This window comes from Podarcis cretensis, assembly GCF_951804945.1.
Source record: "Podarcis cretensis genome assembly, chromosome: 2".
Taxonomy (NCBI): domain Eukaryota; kingdom Metazoa; phylum Chordata; class Lepidosauria; order Squamata; family Lacertidae; genus Podarcis; species Podarcis cretensis.
In genome coordinates, this window is record NC_137171.1 from 68,428,884 (window position 1) to 68,446,212 (window position 17,329).

The 17,329-nt window shown below is 42.2% G+C and overlaps 1 protein-coding gene across 1 annotated transcript; it reads right to left on the reverse strand.

Annotated features, from left to right (window-relative positions):
- Positions 1 to 1,480: 1,480 nt before the first annotated feature.
- On the reverse strand, positions 1,481 to 11,318 carry LOC307211603 (ovomucoid-like). Its single transcript, XM_079968353.1, has 4 exons — positions 11,077 to 11,318; positions 3,184 to 3,212; positions 2,508 to 2,617; positions 1,481 to 1,692 (listed from the first exon to the last, which is right to left on the reverse strand). The coding sequence occupies exons 1-4, from the start codon at positions 11,129 to 11,131 to the stop codon at positions 1,647 to 1,649; spliced, it is 240 nt and encodes a 79-aa protein (XP_079824479.1). The 5' UTR covers positions 11,132 to 11,318; the 3' UTR covers positions 1,481 to 1,646.
- Positions 11,319 to 17,329: the final 6,011 nt, after the last annotated feature.

Consider the following 17,329-nt stretch of genomic DNA (forward strand, 5'->3'; position numbering starts at 1 on the left):
GCGGTGGCTCCCCGTCCATGGAATACTCTCTCCAGGGAAGTTCGCCTGGCCCCTTCATTTAGACACCTTTAGGTGCCAGGCAAAAATGTTCCTTTTTAAACAGGCCTTTGTTTGAGCTTATTGACATCCAACACCCTTTCAGCCTGTGGGTTTTTTTGGGGGGGGTGTTAATTGGGTTATTGCTTTTGGTTTGATTTTATATGTTGTGGTCTTGTTGTGAACCACCCTGAGACCTCTGGGTATAGGGCACTGTATAAGTTGAATAAATAATAATAATAACAACCCTGGGCTGACTGTAAGTTAGAAGGTGGGAAGATGGGGGCTGTGAGTGCAGACTGAGGTTGGTGAGGCCGTGCCCTGCTTTCCGGAATAGACCAGCCTCCATTGCTCACTGGGATGCTTGGGCCATTTGTCTTCACCTTAGGGGGTTCCCCTTCACCTCAGATGTTCTGTACGTCCGAAAAACTCAGGATGCCCCCAAATCTGCTCGTTGCATATGTGTGCTGCCATTTTGGCTACACAATGATAGGCAGTAATATTAGCAATAAAAGATGGATAGTCCCCCTGGTGCACATGGAAGGACTGTTCTAAAAATGTTGTTCCTGCAAGTAGCACAGGGGGACACATTTACTCTCACCCCTCCCAGTTCCAAGTTGACTCAGGGTGAGGTCCACCTGGAGGGTTATCCACCAATCAGAACAGGGTAGAAGAGCACACACTACTGTCCCAACTTTATATGTGATTGAGTCCAACCCCCATTCAAAGGGGGAAGCCTATCAGCATCAGTGTCTTCCCATGAAGAATGCTTCTTGCTCATAGGTGTGTAGCAGCATGCCAGCAGTGGGAACTGGTTCCCATTGGAACTGATGAGGCAGAAAACAGGGAAACCAACAATTGATGGATCTGGAGCCAATCACAAGTGGAACCATCTGCTGGATGGTTGTAAATAAGAAGCCAGACAGGGGAAAGGAGGCTAAAGTTGGCACCATTCGCCCTAATGAATCGGTGGTCAATGAATACTAGGGAGAAGGGGTCTACCCTAGATGTCTCCCTAATGAGCTGGCTTTCTACCAGCAGGGAGGTAGAGTTTGTGTGTGTGTGTGTGTGTGTGTGTGTGTGTGTGTGTGTGTTTGTGTGTGTGTGTGTGTGCGTGTGTGTGCGCACGCATGCGCATGCATGCATGCTTGCATGAGCATAAATCATATCAACAGGCAATCTAACACTCTGAAGTGTTATAGTTCATGTTGAGTAAATTCAGCTGAGCATTTAGCTTTACGCTTTGTGTGTGTGTGTAATTATTAACAAACTTCCAAATATTATATTGTCCCTGAAATTCCATAAATATATTACCTTTCTGCATGGTGCTGAAAAGTGGGGGGCTAATTTTTTTAAAAAAAATTAGATAATAGGCTAAACAAACAGAACATAAATAAATATACTGAGAGATGTTTGTCCCAAGGGAACAATACAAGACTTATAATGCTGCTTAGCTTATTTACTGATTAATCAAATTAAGATCTTGCAAGATATTCACTAGCTAGCAATGCAAAGTATAAGCAGAAGGAAGAATATATTTCTTTGTGGTCATGGTATGAGTGCGGCATGAAGAGAAAGGGACATTTCCCTCAATAGATGTTCCTTAGTCTTTAGCATTTTCCAAGGTGCTTCAGTCTCAGTACTCTTCCACTTGCGCTGATGAAGGAAAGACAAAACCAGGAACTCAGTGAGATAATCCAAAAGATGCATGCTTCATCATTACTCCGTAAACAGAAATAATACAATGATGAGTAGAGATGGACCAATATGCCAGTTTGGGTTTCTCTCATTTTCTTATTTCTGAAGTCTTAAATCTAGTGCCTCATGTTACTGAATCAATCTGTCATTTTCATAAAAATTGAGAGCATTTTTGTGCAAACTCCTGCCCCCTCAAAAGTTTGTATTGTTTTCCCAATTTACACATTTTTGCAGTTTTCTTAAGCTGGAAACCTGCATCACAAAATTTACAGACGTGAATTTTAAAGGATAGCTTTGTTTCCGTTTGTGTATTGGTTTGTGAAATGTAAATTAGGTAATTTTGCATTAAAATGTGAACTAACCTGAAATACCAGGGGTTTTTTGTTTTATATTGTATCATTTTTGAAAACTTTAATAAATATCTTATTAAAAAAAAATGAAATACCACCCCCACCTGGCACCATGATAGCTAAATAAGGCAAGTTAATTCTTGCTGTATATATTTGCTGCAGCACCACTTTGTGAAATATTCTCCTTTTAAAAATGTCATTTTATGTCATTTTTTTAAAATTGAGTTGACACTTCCAAAATCCACAACTAGGGCAACACCTGTATTAGGTCATTATTACCTTTGCAATAACTGTATTATTGCCACACCAGGGATTTATTCATTGTAGCATTTCCTTCAAATATTTTACAAATTTTGAGCTGCCTACAAAGTAGCTCTGCTCACTCTTTTCAATTTGTACTTTATAAGTGAAATGTACACTCACATATATGCATTGCAGAAAATACACTTGTTGTCATAGGTGATGCCATCAGAGCCACAGTGGGGATTAAACTCCTTGGTGCATGCTCCTTTGGGATACCCACGACAATATTCCTGCAGAAAAAGTAAATGACACTGTTGAATTATTCCCTCCTTGACATTTAGACTGCAAGGGGAATTCCATAGTGAACAATGTGACATTTGTAAGTTTCTTTGCATCTTATTTCATGTTTTAGCTCAGACTTCCTCAACCTTGGCCCTCCAGATGTTTTTGGCCTACAACTCACATGATCCCTAGCTAGCAGGACCAGTGGTCAGGGATGATGGGAATTGTAGTCTCTAAACATCTGGAGGGCCGAGGCTGAGGAAGCCTGTTTTAGCTAATACACTTTAACTCCAATTATTATTCAATTATTTGTTAACTGCCTTGAGCTCCACCTGCAAAAATTATAACAGAGTAGAACACAAGTCGCTTAAACACTTCCTTTGTTTTAAAAGCTGTGACCAATGCAATGTGTCTTTATTCTTTTAGTGATTGCTTTGTGTTATGTATGCGCATTACCTGTATTTTTTAACTCTTTATCAAAATAAAATAAAAATCCATGAGGACTGCAGTATCACAAAGCTTAACTCTAAATAACTAAAGAGAAATAGCATAAAAATAGATAACTAGCACTCACTCGTTCATTTATTGCTTCAGTGGCAGCACCTAGAACCAAAACACCAAGAACATAAACATTATAAAGTCAATCCATATTTATTTATTATTTGTTTGTATGACTGAGAATACTGTGTTTAGGGATTTCAGGGACCTTTCCTGAAATCAATTCTGTGTCCAGGGCAGCTGTCTACCAGCTCCATCTGGTACGCAGGTTGAGACCCTACCTGCCCGCGGACTGTCTCGCCAAAGTGGTGCATGCTCTGGTTATCTCTCGCTTGGACTAGTGCAATGTGCTCTATGTGGGGCTACCTTTGAAGGTAACTACAACTAATCCAGAACCCGGAAACTACAACTAATCCAGAATGCGGCAGCTAGACTGGTGACTGGGAGCCGCCACCGAGACCACATAACACCGGTCTTGAAAGACCTACATTGTCTCCCAGTACGTTTCTGAGCACAATTCAAAGTGTTGGTGCTGACCTTTAAAGCCTTAAACAGCCTTGGTGCAGTATATCTGAAGGAGCGGCTCCACCCCCATCATTCTACCCGGAAACTGAGGTCCAGCGCCGAGGGCCTTCTGGTGGTTCCCTCCCTGCGAGAAGCCAAGTTACAGGGAACCAGGCAGAAGGCCTTCTCGGTAGTGGCACCTGCCCTGTGGAACACCCTCCCACCAGATGACAAAGAGAACAACAACTACCAGACTTTTAGAAGACATCTGAAGGCAGCCCTGTTTAGGGAAGCTTTTAATGTTTGATGCATTACTGTATTTTAATATTTTGTTGGAAGCCACCCAGAGTGGCTGGGGAAGCCCAGCCAGATGGGCGGGGTATAAATAAATAAATTAGTAGTAGTAGTAGTAGTAGTAGTAGTAGTAGCACGAGGAAGCAACCTCAAAAACAACCATGCATCATGCATCCCCTAGAATGGAAGATGAAGAGCAGACTCCATTTGAGGACCTCTCCCTCATTACAGTCGATCAGGTATATGAAGACGAGCAGCAAAGTCAGTCCTCAGGGAATGTGCAGGCGACCTTGGAACGGACAGATCATGGAAGAACCCCGACCAAACCTAAGAGGAGGCGTGTAGTGGTGATAGGGGATTCCCTACTGAGGGGAACAGAAGCAGTGATCTGTGGGCCTGACAAGATGTCTCGGGAAGTGTGCTGTTTCCCCGGGGCTAAGATCCAAGATGTAACTGAACGACTACAAGGAATCATAAAACCCACTGACAAATACCCCTTCCTCTTGGTTCATGTGGGAACCAATGACACTGCAAGCAATAGCCTCCAGAAGATCAAAAGAGACTATGAGGCTCTGGGCAGGAAATTGAAGCAATTAAATGCACAAATTGTAATCTCATCTGTCCTCCCAGTTGAACGACGTGGCCCAGGGAGAGAGAGAAAAATAGTGGAAGTGAACAGCTGGCTTCGCAAATGGTGTAAACAGGAACGGTTTGGATTCTTAGATCACGGACTGCAGTTTCTTGAAGATGGACTTCTGACAAGCGATGGGCTGCACCTCACAACGGTTGGGAGGAATGTTTTTGCCAAAAATCTCAGAAACCTCATCAGGAGGGTTTTAAACTGACTAATGTGGGGGAGGAAGACAGTGCTCCTGAAGGTAGGAGTCTATCAATTGATGAACATGATCATCCAAATGTCATAGACCAAATGGAGCAAACAGCACGCAGACCTAGTGGTGGGAGGAAAAAATCCTTAAATAAGAGACACGGGGGAATGATTAATGGACTTCAATGTCTGTACACTAATGCGCAAAGCATGGGTAATAAACAAGATGAGCTTGAGCTCTTGGTACAGCAAACTAAATATGACATAATAGGCATCACTGAAACCTGGTGGGATAAGTCCCACGACTGGAATGTAATAATGGAGGGTTACAATCTATTTCAGAGAAACAGACCAGACAAGAAAGGAGGAGGAGTGGCGTTATATGTCAGGGATGTGTATACCTGTGAAGAGATCCAAGATTTAGAACCTCAAAGCCAAAGTGAGAGCATTTGGGTCAAAATTAAGGGAGAGATGAATAACAGGGACCTCATTGTGGGAGTTTACTATAGATCCCCAAGCCAAACGGAGGACATAGATGATGCCTTCCTGGAACAGATGGCCAAGCATGCAAAAGGAAGGGAGATAGTAGTAATGGGGGACTTCAATTACCCGGATATTTGCTGGATGTCAAACTCAGCCAAGAGCATAAGGTCAAACAGATTCCTCACTGGCCTTGCAGACAACTTCATTGTCCAGAAAGTGGGAGAAGCAACAAGAGGAACAGCCATTTTAGATCTGGTCCTAACCAATGTTGATGACCTGGTTAGTGGGGTAGAAGTGGAAGGATCATTAGGCGCGAGTGATCATGCTCTTCTGAAGTTTACTATACAGCGGAAAGGAGCAGCCAAGCATACTAGGACTCAATTTCTTGACTTTAAGAAAGCCGACTTCATAAAACTTAGGGAAGTGCTGGGTGAGATCCCATGGACAGTAATACTAAAAGGAAAGGGAGTTCATGATGGCTGGGAGTTTGTTAAGAGGGAGATAGTAAAAGCACAACTTCAGGCATTACCAATGAGACGGAAACATGGAAGGTGCCTAAAGAAGCCAGGGTGGCTATCTAAAGAACTTTTAACTGAGTTAAGATTAAAAAAGGATGTGTACAAAAAATGGAAAAGGGGGGAAACCACCAAAGAGGAATTCAAACAAATAGCCAGCACGTGTAGACACAAAGTCAGAAAAGCTAAAGCACAGAATGAACTCAGGCTTGCTAGAGAGGTTAAAAGCAACAAAAAAGGCTTTTATGGGTATGTTCGTAGCAAAAGGAAGAACAAAGAAACAGTGGGGTCACTCAGAGGAGAAGATGGTGAAATGCAAACAGGGGACACAGAAAGGGCTGAACTCCTCAATGCCTTCTTTGCCTCAGTCTTCTCCGATAAAGAAAACAATGCCCGACCTGAAGAATTTGGTGCAAATGATTCAGCAGAGGAAACACAGCCCAGAATAACTAAGGAGATAGTACAAGAATACTTGGCTAGTTTAGATGTATTCAAGTCTCCAGGGCCAGATGAACTGCATCCAAGAGTATTAAAAGAACTGGCAGGTGTGATCTCAGAACCACTGGCAGTCATCTTTGAGAATTCCTGGAGAACAGGCGAAGTCCCGGCAGACTGGAGGAGGGCAAATGTTGTCCCTATTTTCAAAAAGGGGAAAAGAGAGGACCCAAATAATTACCGCCCAGTCAGTCTGACATCAATACCAGGGAAGATTCTGGATCACCAATAGTCAGCATGGATTTCTGAAAAATAAGTCGTGTCAGACTAACCTGATGTCATTTTTTGACAGAATTACAAGCCTGGTAGATGAAGGGAATGCAGTGGATGTAGCCTACCTTGATTTCAGCAAGGCATTTGACAAGGTGCCCCATGATATTCTTGTAAAGAAGCTGGTAAAATGCAGTCTTGACTATGCTACCACTCAGTGGATTTGTAACTGGCTGACTGACCGAACCCAAAGGGTGCTCATCAATGATTCCTCTTCATCCTGGAGAAGAGTGACTAGTGGGGTGCCACAGGGTTCTGTCTTGGGCCCGGTCTTATTCAACATCTTTATCAACGACTTGGATGATGGACTCAAGGGCATCCTGATCAAATTTGCAGATGACACCAAACTGGGAGGGGTGGCTAACACCCCAGAGGACAGGATCACACTTCAAAATGACCTTGACAGATTAGAGAACTGGGCCAAAACAAACAAGATGAATTTTAATAGGGAGAAATGTAAAGTATTGCATTTGGGCAAAAAAAATGAGAGGCACAAATACAAGATGGGTGACACCTGGCTTGAGAGCAGTACAAGTGAAAAGGATCTAGGAGTCTTGGTTGACCACAAACTTGACATGAGCCAACAGTGTGACGCGGCAGCTAAAAAAGCCAATGCAATTCTGGGCTGCATCAATAGGAGTATAGCATCTAGATCAAGGGAAGTAATAGTGCCACTGTATTCTGCTGTGGTCAGACCTCACCTGGAGTACTGTGTCCAGTTCTGGGCACCACAGTTCAAGAAGGACACTGAGAAACTGGAACGTGTCCAGAGGAGGGCAACCAAAATGGTCAAAGGCCTGGAAACAATGCCTTATGAGGAACGGCTAAGGGAGCTGGGCATGTTTAGCCCGGAGAAGAGGAGGTTAAGGGGTGATATGATAGCCATGTTCAAATATATAAAAGGATGTCACATAGAGGAGGGAGAAAGGTTGTTTTCTGCTGCTCCAAAGAAGCGGACACGGAGCAATGGTTCCAAACTACAAGAAAGAAGATTCCACCTAAACATTAGGAAGAACTTTCTGACAGTAAGAGCTGTTTGACAGTGGAATTTGCTGCCAAGGAGTGTGGTGGAGTCTCCTTCTTTGGAGGTCTTTAAGCAGAGGCTTGACAACCATATGTCAGGAGTGCTCTGATGGTGTTTCCTGCTTGGCAGGGGGTTGGACTCGATGGCCCTTGTGGTCTCTTCCAACTCTATGATTCTATGATTCTATAGCAACACACATTGGAATTTCGCCAGGACACAGGACTAATGCTTATTTTCACAAGAAGCACCAGCAGATCCAAGATAGTTTTACATCTTTATTTTTAAAGGACCTAAGCCCAGCACATTCAGCTACATGCCTTAGTGGAGCATTATTAACTCCTTGCTGGCACACACAGGAAGAGACACCTGCTGAACCATGCTGTCCCCACATGATAGCAAGCTTAGGCCCAGTCGTCTTGAGGAATACTGTCGCATGAGAGGTGTGCCTGACCATCTGCAGAGAATGAATTGTTTTCATTGTTCAAGCACAGCATGACATGAATACACATTTGCAAGGTTCTGTCCCTCCTTGCCAGCTGTGCTTTATGTTTCTGAGCGTGGTGTGGCAAGGGGGAGGGCTTGGTTGTGGATATTTCCAAGGGGGGAAATAAACAGTGAGCTAGCCAGCGCCTCCCAGTAAAAGCCTACTTCCCAATGAAGAGGCTTCTTCAGTTTGTAGCAGCAGAATCACAGCAGATAGAAGCACATCAGTTGTTAAGCATTGTCTGTATAGGTCTCTGTTAGGAACTATTCGTTCTTGCAGAAAACGATCTGTTTATATCCATGAAATCCCATCTCAACGACACAAACAGGCCTTTAAAAAAAAATTGCTCCAGCTACAATACCAGTTTAACCAGTCGGTTGGCTCTGGCAGAGATTCCAGTTGGGAAGTTGTCTTTGTACCTCTCCAGCAGCAAAATCTTGACAGATAAGCAAAGAGGCTCGTCTGCTTGCTAGCACCCCCCCCACTCCAGTTTAATCAGTGCTTGGCCAGTTCATAAATCAGAGTAGCGTCTGTTTTTATTTTGTTTTTATCAAAATTTATTTCTATCATTGCAACAGTTAATACTTTAATAAGGGAACTTAACTGGGAACATTAGGAAGTTAGTTAGAGACATTCTGCAGGCGCTTTTTCCCTTGTCAGTGACAAGGTAAGGTAATCCTATACACAGGCTGCTATTGTGAGATGAGAAACTGGCCTCCTTCACTGCCAGAGACCAGATGCACCTCTCTCTATCCTAATCTGTAAACGACTTAAAGGAGTCTTATCTCGGGGCTCTTCTGCTTCATTTCATGCTTGATTTACTTTAATTTGTCTGATAGGGCACAAGGATTTGGAGACGGCCCATCTTTCTGCAGAAAACGTTCAGATTTTTTTTTCCACTTGGCATTGTTGTCTTGGGGATTTTTTTTTTTTACTTTTTTAAAAAATATGGAAGAAATCTTGCTCCAGTGCAGCAAGCTGCTTGAGTGTGTTTAGATTTAAGCTACCCCAGCAGAAAAGAGTTTGTGAAGTGGTATGATTGTGTGATGTGGGCCACATTTACATTGAAATCACATTTTACGATATATCAGGACTCCTGAAGGGAAAGGTGCAGTGGAGCGCTTGTGCCCACAAGATACTTTGAAAAGCACTATATATAGTAGCAACAATTGATACGAGATTTTACAGGAGTCTTTATAAATATGTAAATGGGTGTTATCTGATTGGACTCTTTGGCTACACATCTGTACCTCAAAGGAAGTGGAGCTGTGAGAACTACTAGAAAACAGTAGTTTGCATTCTAAAGGCGTCTGAGAAATAGAAATGTCTCACAGGTTGACAGCAGGTTGGGTGGGGGGTGGTTTGCATACTTTGGAGGTAGGTTTCTTTGATGTGAAAGCGATCTCTTACTCCGAACAGAGCAGGTAGAAATTACCATTAACAATTTTCACTTATTTTCTTTTCTTCTTTTTCTAATTTTTCAGCATGCTGTAGATCAGCAGCCATTGACCTTTATAATTCCCTGTTATTTCTTTAAATTGCCTGTACAATGTGGTACCTGTGGGGAGGGGAGGGGGGCAGTTACCTTTAGTATTTTAAAACTTTTTTAAAGTGCTTTCATTGAGCCAAGGGACAGAAAATAAAGTCTTTGGTACATTGATCCCTTGATTGGTTATTTCCTAAATGAAAATGGAGATACTATTAAAGCACTAATAATGTTACATCTTAATAGTTGAGGAGTCAATAAATGGCTCCCATGTGCTTCATTAAAGTTCTTAATGAAGCCATTTTTGATAGCTGAACTTTACATTATCAGCTGCTTTATCTAGAGACTTTTAGGAGGAAGTAAGGCTGTAATGTGGTCTTAAGATGGTTTTTCTTTTTCACTCTGCTAACTGCGTTAGTTATTACCAAATTTATGTATTATAGTATTGTAATAAGCAGTAGAGGCTTTTTACAGAGGCTATCACACGTAAGGACAGGAAATTATAAGTGTGTATATGGATTTATACATTTATAGCATTAAAGAGGGAGAAGAGAATGGGAAGAGAAAAACATTTGATGTACTTCCAACCCAACTCTGTGCTTCCATATATGTGTGTCTATTGGGATATGGTAGCAGCTATGCCTGACCTACGTCATGACAGTGTTTTAGGATGGGTAGATAATATATCTACTTTGAGTGTTTAAAGCTACAGTCGTGTTGTTTTTTTAAAAAAAGGTCTTTTCTCAACTATGTTTCCCTAGAGTTGACAAGATATTCCAAACCTCCTTCTTGTGCATCCCAATAATTTAACTCTTCCAGTCATACCTGGTTTCCCTTTTAGCATTCATTCTGGGCTAATCTAATGCAAATTCATTGTTCCTTTCTCTCCTGAGAGGAAAAAAACAGTAAGGAGACACAGCAAGACAAGTATAGCATCTAGATCAAGGGAAGTAATAGTGCCACTGTATTCTGCTGTGGTCAGACCTCACCTGGAGTACTGTGTCCAGTTCTGGGCACCACAGTTCAAGAAGGACACTGAGAAACTGGAACGTGTCCAGAGGAGGGCAACCAAAATGGTCAAAGGCCTGGAAACAATGCCTTATGAAGAACGGCTAAGGGAGCTGGGCATGTTTAGCCTGGAGAAGAGGAGGTTAAGGGGTGATATGATAGCCATGTTCAAATATATAAAAGGATGTCACATAGAGGAGGGAGAAAGGTTGTTTTCTGCTGCTCCAGAGAAGCGGACACGGAGCAATGGTTCCAAACTACAAGAAAAAAGATTCCACCTAAACATTAGGAAGAACTTCCTGACAGTAAGAGCTGTTCGACAGTGGAATTTGCTGCCAAGAAGTGTGGTGGAGTCTCCTTCTTTGGAGGTCTTTAAGCAGAGGCTTGACAACCATATGTCAGGAGTGCTCTGATGGTGTTTCCTGCTTGGCAGGGGGTTGGACTCGATGGCCCTTGTGGTCTCTTCCAACTCTATGATTCTATGATTCTATGTTTCTTTCTGAGATGGAACATATAATGGGAGCCTCAAAATGCAAATCTCTCCAGAAGGGGAACCTTTACAATATGAAATATGACTCACCTGAGTACAAAAAGAAGACCATCAAAGTGAGGAGGAAAAAGCTGCCTGGCTTCATGATGATGCTGGTGGGTTTGGATCTGTTGACCTCTTAGTTCTCTTCCAAGCAGCAGAGGCTTCTCATGTGAGATCTAACCTCTCTCCCGTGCATATAAAGAAGTATCAGTGGCCTTGATGATGAAATCTCCCAGTTTCAAGGATTTTTTACATTTGGAAATGTATTATTACAAAGGACTGTGGTGTCCTGTACCAACTTTCACACTTTCCTTTCAGTGCGCAATCCAGGATTATGCAAGAGACATTTGGAAACCAGCTTGGTAGTTTACTTTCTAAACCATAAGACATAGCAAAGATAAAATATTAAACACAGAAAGAAATTGAATAAAAATGAGCTAAAATACAATAACATTCTTAGTTCACTTTATAACAATCCATTGCTTTGGTTTCCAGAGATGAATGATATAATTTCACTGCTTCAGAAGTAAATAGAGCCCCCTTCTTCATGCCAATCAACAACTCTGCTTTTTGTTTATTGGAACTTTTTTAAATTAAAAAGCACACACAACTGTTCCACTTTAAAAAGTGAGCTGGATACTTGGTACTTGGTTCCTTGAGAAGTGTTTATTTTCAATGCCACAAATGAAGTAGCTGTGTGTAGATTTTGAAATGGGATCAAAAAAGGAGGCATGGAGGAACTATTGAGATCATACCCACAGGCCCCACTTCCAGCTACCATGTACTGTACTAGTTTCCACTTCTGCCCATGGGCTCATATGCACACACCTCAACATTTACAGGCTCTGGACATACCATTTGTACTGTTCAAAACTGGAGAGGGTTTTGAGAAGAAGAGCCCTGTCAAGAGGTATAATCTAAAACAAACACAAACCTAGAGGGAAATTGACTAGAGAGCTGCTAGTATGCAGGGGCGAACGAAGGCGCTGTGACACCCAGGGCAGGGTGTCGCTACATTGGGTGCATGTGCGATGTCACTACGTATGACGCATGTGCTGTACGTAGTGACACCGCACATGCCCTGTACATAGCAGTTTGCGGCTGGCCCGTACACATGCGGCTGAGGCGGTGCGATGGCTGCTTGCACCACCCTGCCCGGGCTGGGGTGGCAGGGCAAGCACCCTTGTCACCCTCCCAGATGTGGAACCCAGGGCGAGCCGCCTGTCAGAATCTCCACTCGGCCAAGCTGATAAAGCTCATCTTCTGGCTGAGCCTTCAAAATCACCTCCGATGAATAATTAATGACCTGAGCCTTTGATGAGGCTTCCAGGCACGTTCCGATTGCGCAGAGAATCAAAGCAGCACACGGAAGTGATGAGATTTATGGCTACATCGCTATGCTTTATTTCTTACTACGCAGACAGCAAAGAAATATACATCCTCTCTCTATGAAAGCAGAGAGCAACTGAAACAAAGGAACAAAGGAAACAGAGAAACCAGTAGGGCACATCCGTCTCCCTTCTCCCACGAGACTTCCAACAGTCTGGAAGGTCCCTTGAATGCAAACAGAGTCCTGTGACTCTAAGCAGCTGCTCAGTGGCAAACAGAAACTAACACTGCCCCCCCCCCCCCCCGTTGCAACACCACTGCTAGTATGCTGGATGGAGATGCCATGTTGGTGTGGACTATTCATGGGTGACTAATAAGCAAAGGCATGTGGGATGGAGAGAGGTGCTGGGATGGTTGGGAAGGAGATGAGGTAGAATTCATGTTTACAGACTGCCTTACAACTGTAAAAAAGACTCATCTGATCTGTATTTCTGGAGCATGCTGGTTGCATTTTCCTTCTTTTGAAAAGTATCAGTTGTTTTGCAAGATCTTTGCATACTACTGTGCTCTCAATAGAATGAATATGCAGCTTCAGATAGAATCTCCAAGGAAAAATGAGGCGAATATGCTGGGGCAATACTTTCATCATAATAAATATGGTTTATTAAGAACATAAGAATAGGCCTGTTGGATTGTCCCTGTGGCCTATCTGTCCCAGCATCCTGTTCTCACAGTGTACCTACAGATGCCTATGGGAGCCTGTAAGCAGGACCTGAGGGCAACAGCAATTGCTTTTTCCCCAGTAACTTGTATTCAGAAGCAAATTGCCTCAAACAACGTAAATCCAATATGCCCCTGCCACACATTCATGGTTTGTTTTCTCCTGTCAATCAGATCTTGCTTTCTCGGTGCATGCTTTTCACACCTGTGGTTTCAAAACTATTGGATAGAATAAGTGTGTTTGATGTATATAATGTGCTTGGATTGCTTCCTAGGACAACCTTTACCATATCTATTTTATATCTTACATGCTGAACCAATAAGGCTCTTCCTCCCCACCCACCCCCATACTAAGATGTTGGGAAAGCTGTTCTTTCGTATTGCCCTGTGGTCAAAAGGGTCTCATCATTTGTAAAACAGTTCTGTTTGTACCTCTTTTCTTGTGACTTGCAACAGCAATGTCATCATTGCACCATGAGCTGCAACATTCTCAGCAAAAGATGCACGTGGCAAAAGTATGCATAGCTTCTGAAACTTTGGGCAATCAGGTGGTGTTGCATGTGGGATCCCAGATCTGCAAGATTGCACCTGTTTGTCTTCTTTCTTTCTTTCTTTCTTTCTTTCTTTCTTTCTTTCTTTCTTTCTTTTTAAATAATATTTATTAAAGTTTCAAAAAAAAGTTACAAGAATAAAAACAAAGAAAAGAAAAAGAAACAAAAAATACAAAATACAAAAAAGTAAAAACAATTAAAAAGAAGTCAACCTTTCCATGTCTTAATTTTCATTTACTTGTTTCCCTGACCTCCTCACACCTCCCTTTTTTGTATTCTAGTTCAATTAGTTATTTCAGCAAATCCTTTCCATTTTTACTTTTATCTTAATAATTTATCTTAATATATTATCACTTTACATTCTCACCTGTTAATAATCCATCTTTAAATACTCCTTTATACCATTACTGCTAAAACCACATAACTTCATTCCAACATCCTTCTAACATTCCTTAATTTTACAATATTTCTGTAGATAGTCTTTAAATTTCTTCCAATCTTCTTCTACCGACTCTTCTCCCTGGTCTCAGATTCTGCCAGTCATTTCCGCCAGCTCCATGTACTCCATCACCTTCATCTGCCATTCTTCCCGGGTGGGTAAATCTTGTGTCTTCCAATACCTCGCGATGAGTATTCTTGCAGCTGTTGTCGCATACATAAAAAAAGTTATATCCTTCTTTAACACCAATTGGCCGACCATGCCCAGGAGAAAGGCCTCTGGTTTCTTCAGGAAGGTATATTTAAATACCTTTTTCATTTCATTATAGATCATCTCCCAGAAAGCCTTAATCCTTGGGCACGTCCACCAAAGGTGAAAGAATGTACCTTCAGTTTCTTTACATTTCCAACATTTATTATCGGGCAAATGGTAAATTTTTGCAAGTTTGACTGGTGTCATGTACCACCTGTAAATCATTTTCATTAAGTTTTCTCTTATGGCATTACATGCCATAAATTTCATACCTGTGGTCCATAACTGTTCCCTGTCAGCCAGCATAATATTGTGTCCCACATCTTGTGCCCATTTTATCATAGCAGATTTCACCATTTCGTCCTGAGTATTCCATTTCAACAGCAAGTTATACATTCTTGACAGAGTCTTAGTTTTGGGATCTAACAGTTCTGTTTCCAATTTTGATTTTTCCACCTTGAAGCCAATTTTCTTGTCCAATTTGTATGCCTCCATTTTTTGATAATAGTGAAGCCAATCTCACACTTTGTCTTTTAGTTTTTCAAAGCTCTTTAGTTTTTCTTTCTTTCTTTCTTTCTTTCTTTCTTTCTTTCTTTCTTTCTTTCTTTTGCACAAAGAAGCTTCATCTGGAGGGCAAATCTTAAAGATGGTGGGTGCTGTTGCTGGATCAAAGTGATTACTTTTGATATATATGTGTACACACACACACACACACACACACACACACACACACATATTCTTAAGTTTTCCTGTTAGTGAACCTAACAGACAAAATGATCCCTCCTCTTTCCCCCTGCACACTTTGCAGGCCCCCCCCAACCTACTCCCTGGCAAGTTTCACAGGTGCAGAGGGTGTGCAGGAGGAGCAGGAGGCCACATTCTGCAAGCACAAGCCCTTGGATGAATCCTGCCTAAAGCCCAGTGTTTTTGCCTTGATCAGGTTGAGAATTTGGGTTCCAGATGAATCCTTGTGAGTACTCCATTGACCACAAGTGTTTCAAACACTTCAGTCACATGCATGCACACACGCGTATATACATTGGTTTGTTTTGCACACCAAATCTTCTCCCTCATGTTGCTATTGGCTTAGGAAACCTTCAGATTTTGATGTAGGTGTTTAAAAAAGTGTCCACATATGCACTGCCCCAGGAGATTGTTATTAACACGGCAGATGTGCCCAGCTTGTTAGCAAATGGCTGGCCCGTACAATGGCCAGACAGCTTGTAACAGTTTCTCAAGAAAAACAATTGATAGGTTACTTCCAGGTGACTTTTTTTTGCTGAGCATTCATCCTGCACAAGTCACATCCGCACCATAAAGGGGTGCCAACTTGAATGAAATATTGGGGGGGCCCTGGCCCCTCCAATATTTTATCGGCCCCTAGGAGTTGGCTTCCCCCAAGGAATCCTGGGAAAGCATAGTTAATCCCTCAAAGAGATACAGTTCCCAGCACTCTTAATTAACTACATTTCTAGAAAAAATGCACTGGTTATTTCACACTTTCCCATGTATTTTTCATCATTTTCTATACTGCAAGAAGTCCAGGGGGTTGTTTTTTGTTTTTGTTTTGTTTCAAAACAAAGTTCTATATCCACTGTAATTGCAAAACTGCTTGGTTTCTTGGTTTCACAGTCCCCCAAAACTCTCAACCCCAGCTTTTCTCCTTCTCACTATTTGTGAGTTGAGGGAGAGGCCCCACCCACCTGCCATTTCCCACCAAACCCCTTGATCCCTTTTAATGGCTCATTAAAAGCTAGCTTGATTAGTTTTTAGCACTTGCTAGATTCAGGGATTCGAGGAGTCTGGCAACCAGCTTAACACTCCAAACTCATAACAATATTGGCAGAAGCTCTTATGTGAAGGAGGAGGAGGAAGGGTAAGAAAGTGTTGACTTTATGGAAATGGGTGGAGGCTGGGGGGAAAACGTGGCTGACCATAGGGGTGTGTTTGTGAACGTGTGTGGGAAAGAATTTGCTGCATGGTGATTGATTCTGGAAGCTGTCATGATTTCCTCCAATTGAAAAGCACAGTAGCTCTAAGGATACAGAGGCAGCCGAGCCTGAAATACAAAGGAATTACACAACATATACAATGATGGGAACACGCAAAGGAAACACACCTGAACCAACCGGTCCGTATGCCAGCTCTCTGGTGCCAAAGTCTACAAAATGTTTCATTAATGAACTGTATAAATAAAATGAGATCATGTATTTGTCAAATACCAGTTAAACCTTTGTTCTTCCAAGAGTCACCTTGGAATGAAGCTAAATTTACAGGGACAAGGAAGAGTATAGATCACATTTGATTTTGTGATTAGAAATCTTTAAAATAATATTGAAAAAATCATTCCTATCAGCTTATTACGTAGGAAGAAATTTAATTTATCTATGCTACCTTTGTGAGTAAGCCAGCAATGCAGAAAGAATAGATCTTCTCTCTACCCCCAACCTCTTGGCCAGTGGGGAGAGGCGCAAGCTATGCCTGAGGTTTCTGGAGTCAGGCTGGAAAAAAGAGGTCGCTGGAAACAACATCTCTAAGGATCTGATAATGCTGGCAGTTCTCCTAAAAATGGAGAGCAGTGAATTTCAGACACCTTTGGAGTTAACCTGTATCTTCTTCTTCACCTATGCTCACCTTGCCAAAACAGTCTGCCAGTCATGCATGGAAGCCCACCTGTGGCTCATCCAAATTCCTAGTTTACCTGGTTATCTGGGACTTCAGAAACAAGCAGATTGTGAAGCCCAAGCACACACAGCTAACAGGCATTGTTCAACTTGGGCAGGGTCCATGTGTGCCACACACACTAAGGCCTAAAATGTTTCATATTGCCTGCATGTGTTGAAAAGGTTAGAACTGGGAGGTTCAGCATGCAAACAGAAAAGCTGAAGCCAATGATGGAATGACTGTGATCACCATGGGAAAAATTGGATTATAGGATATGTTTCGGGGTGAAAGGGGTCTGAGCCTGTAGCCTATCCAATGATTCCCTTCCCTCATTTTCAGTGGCTTT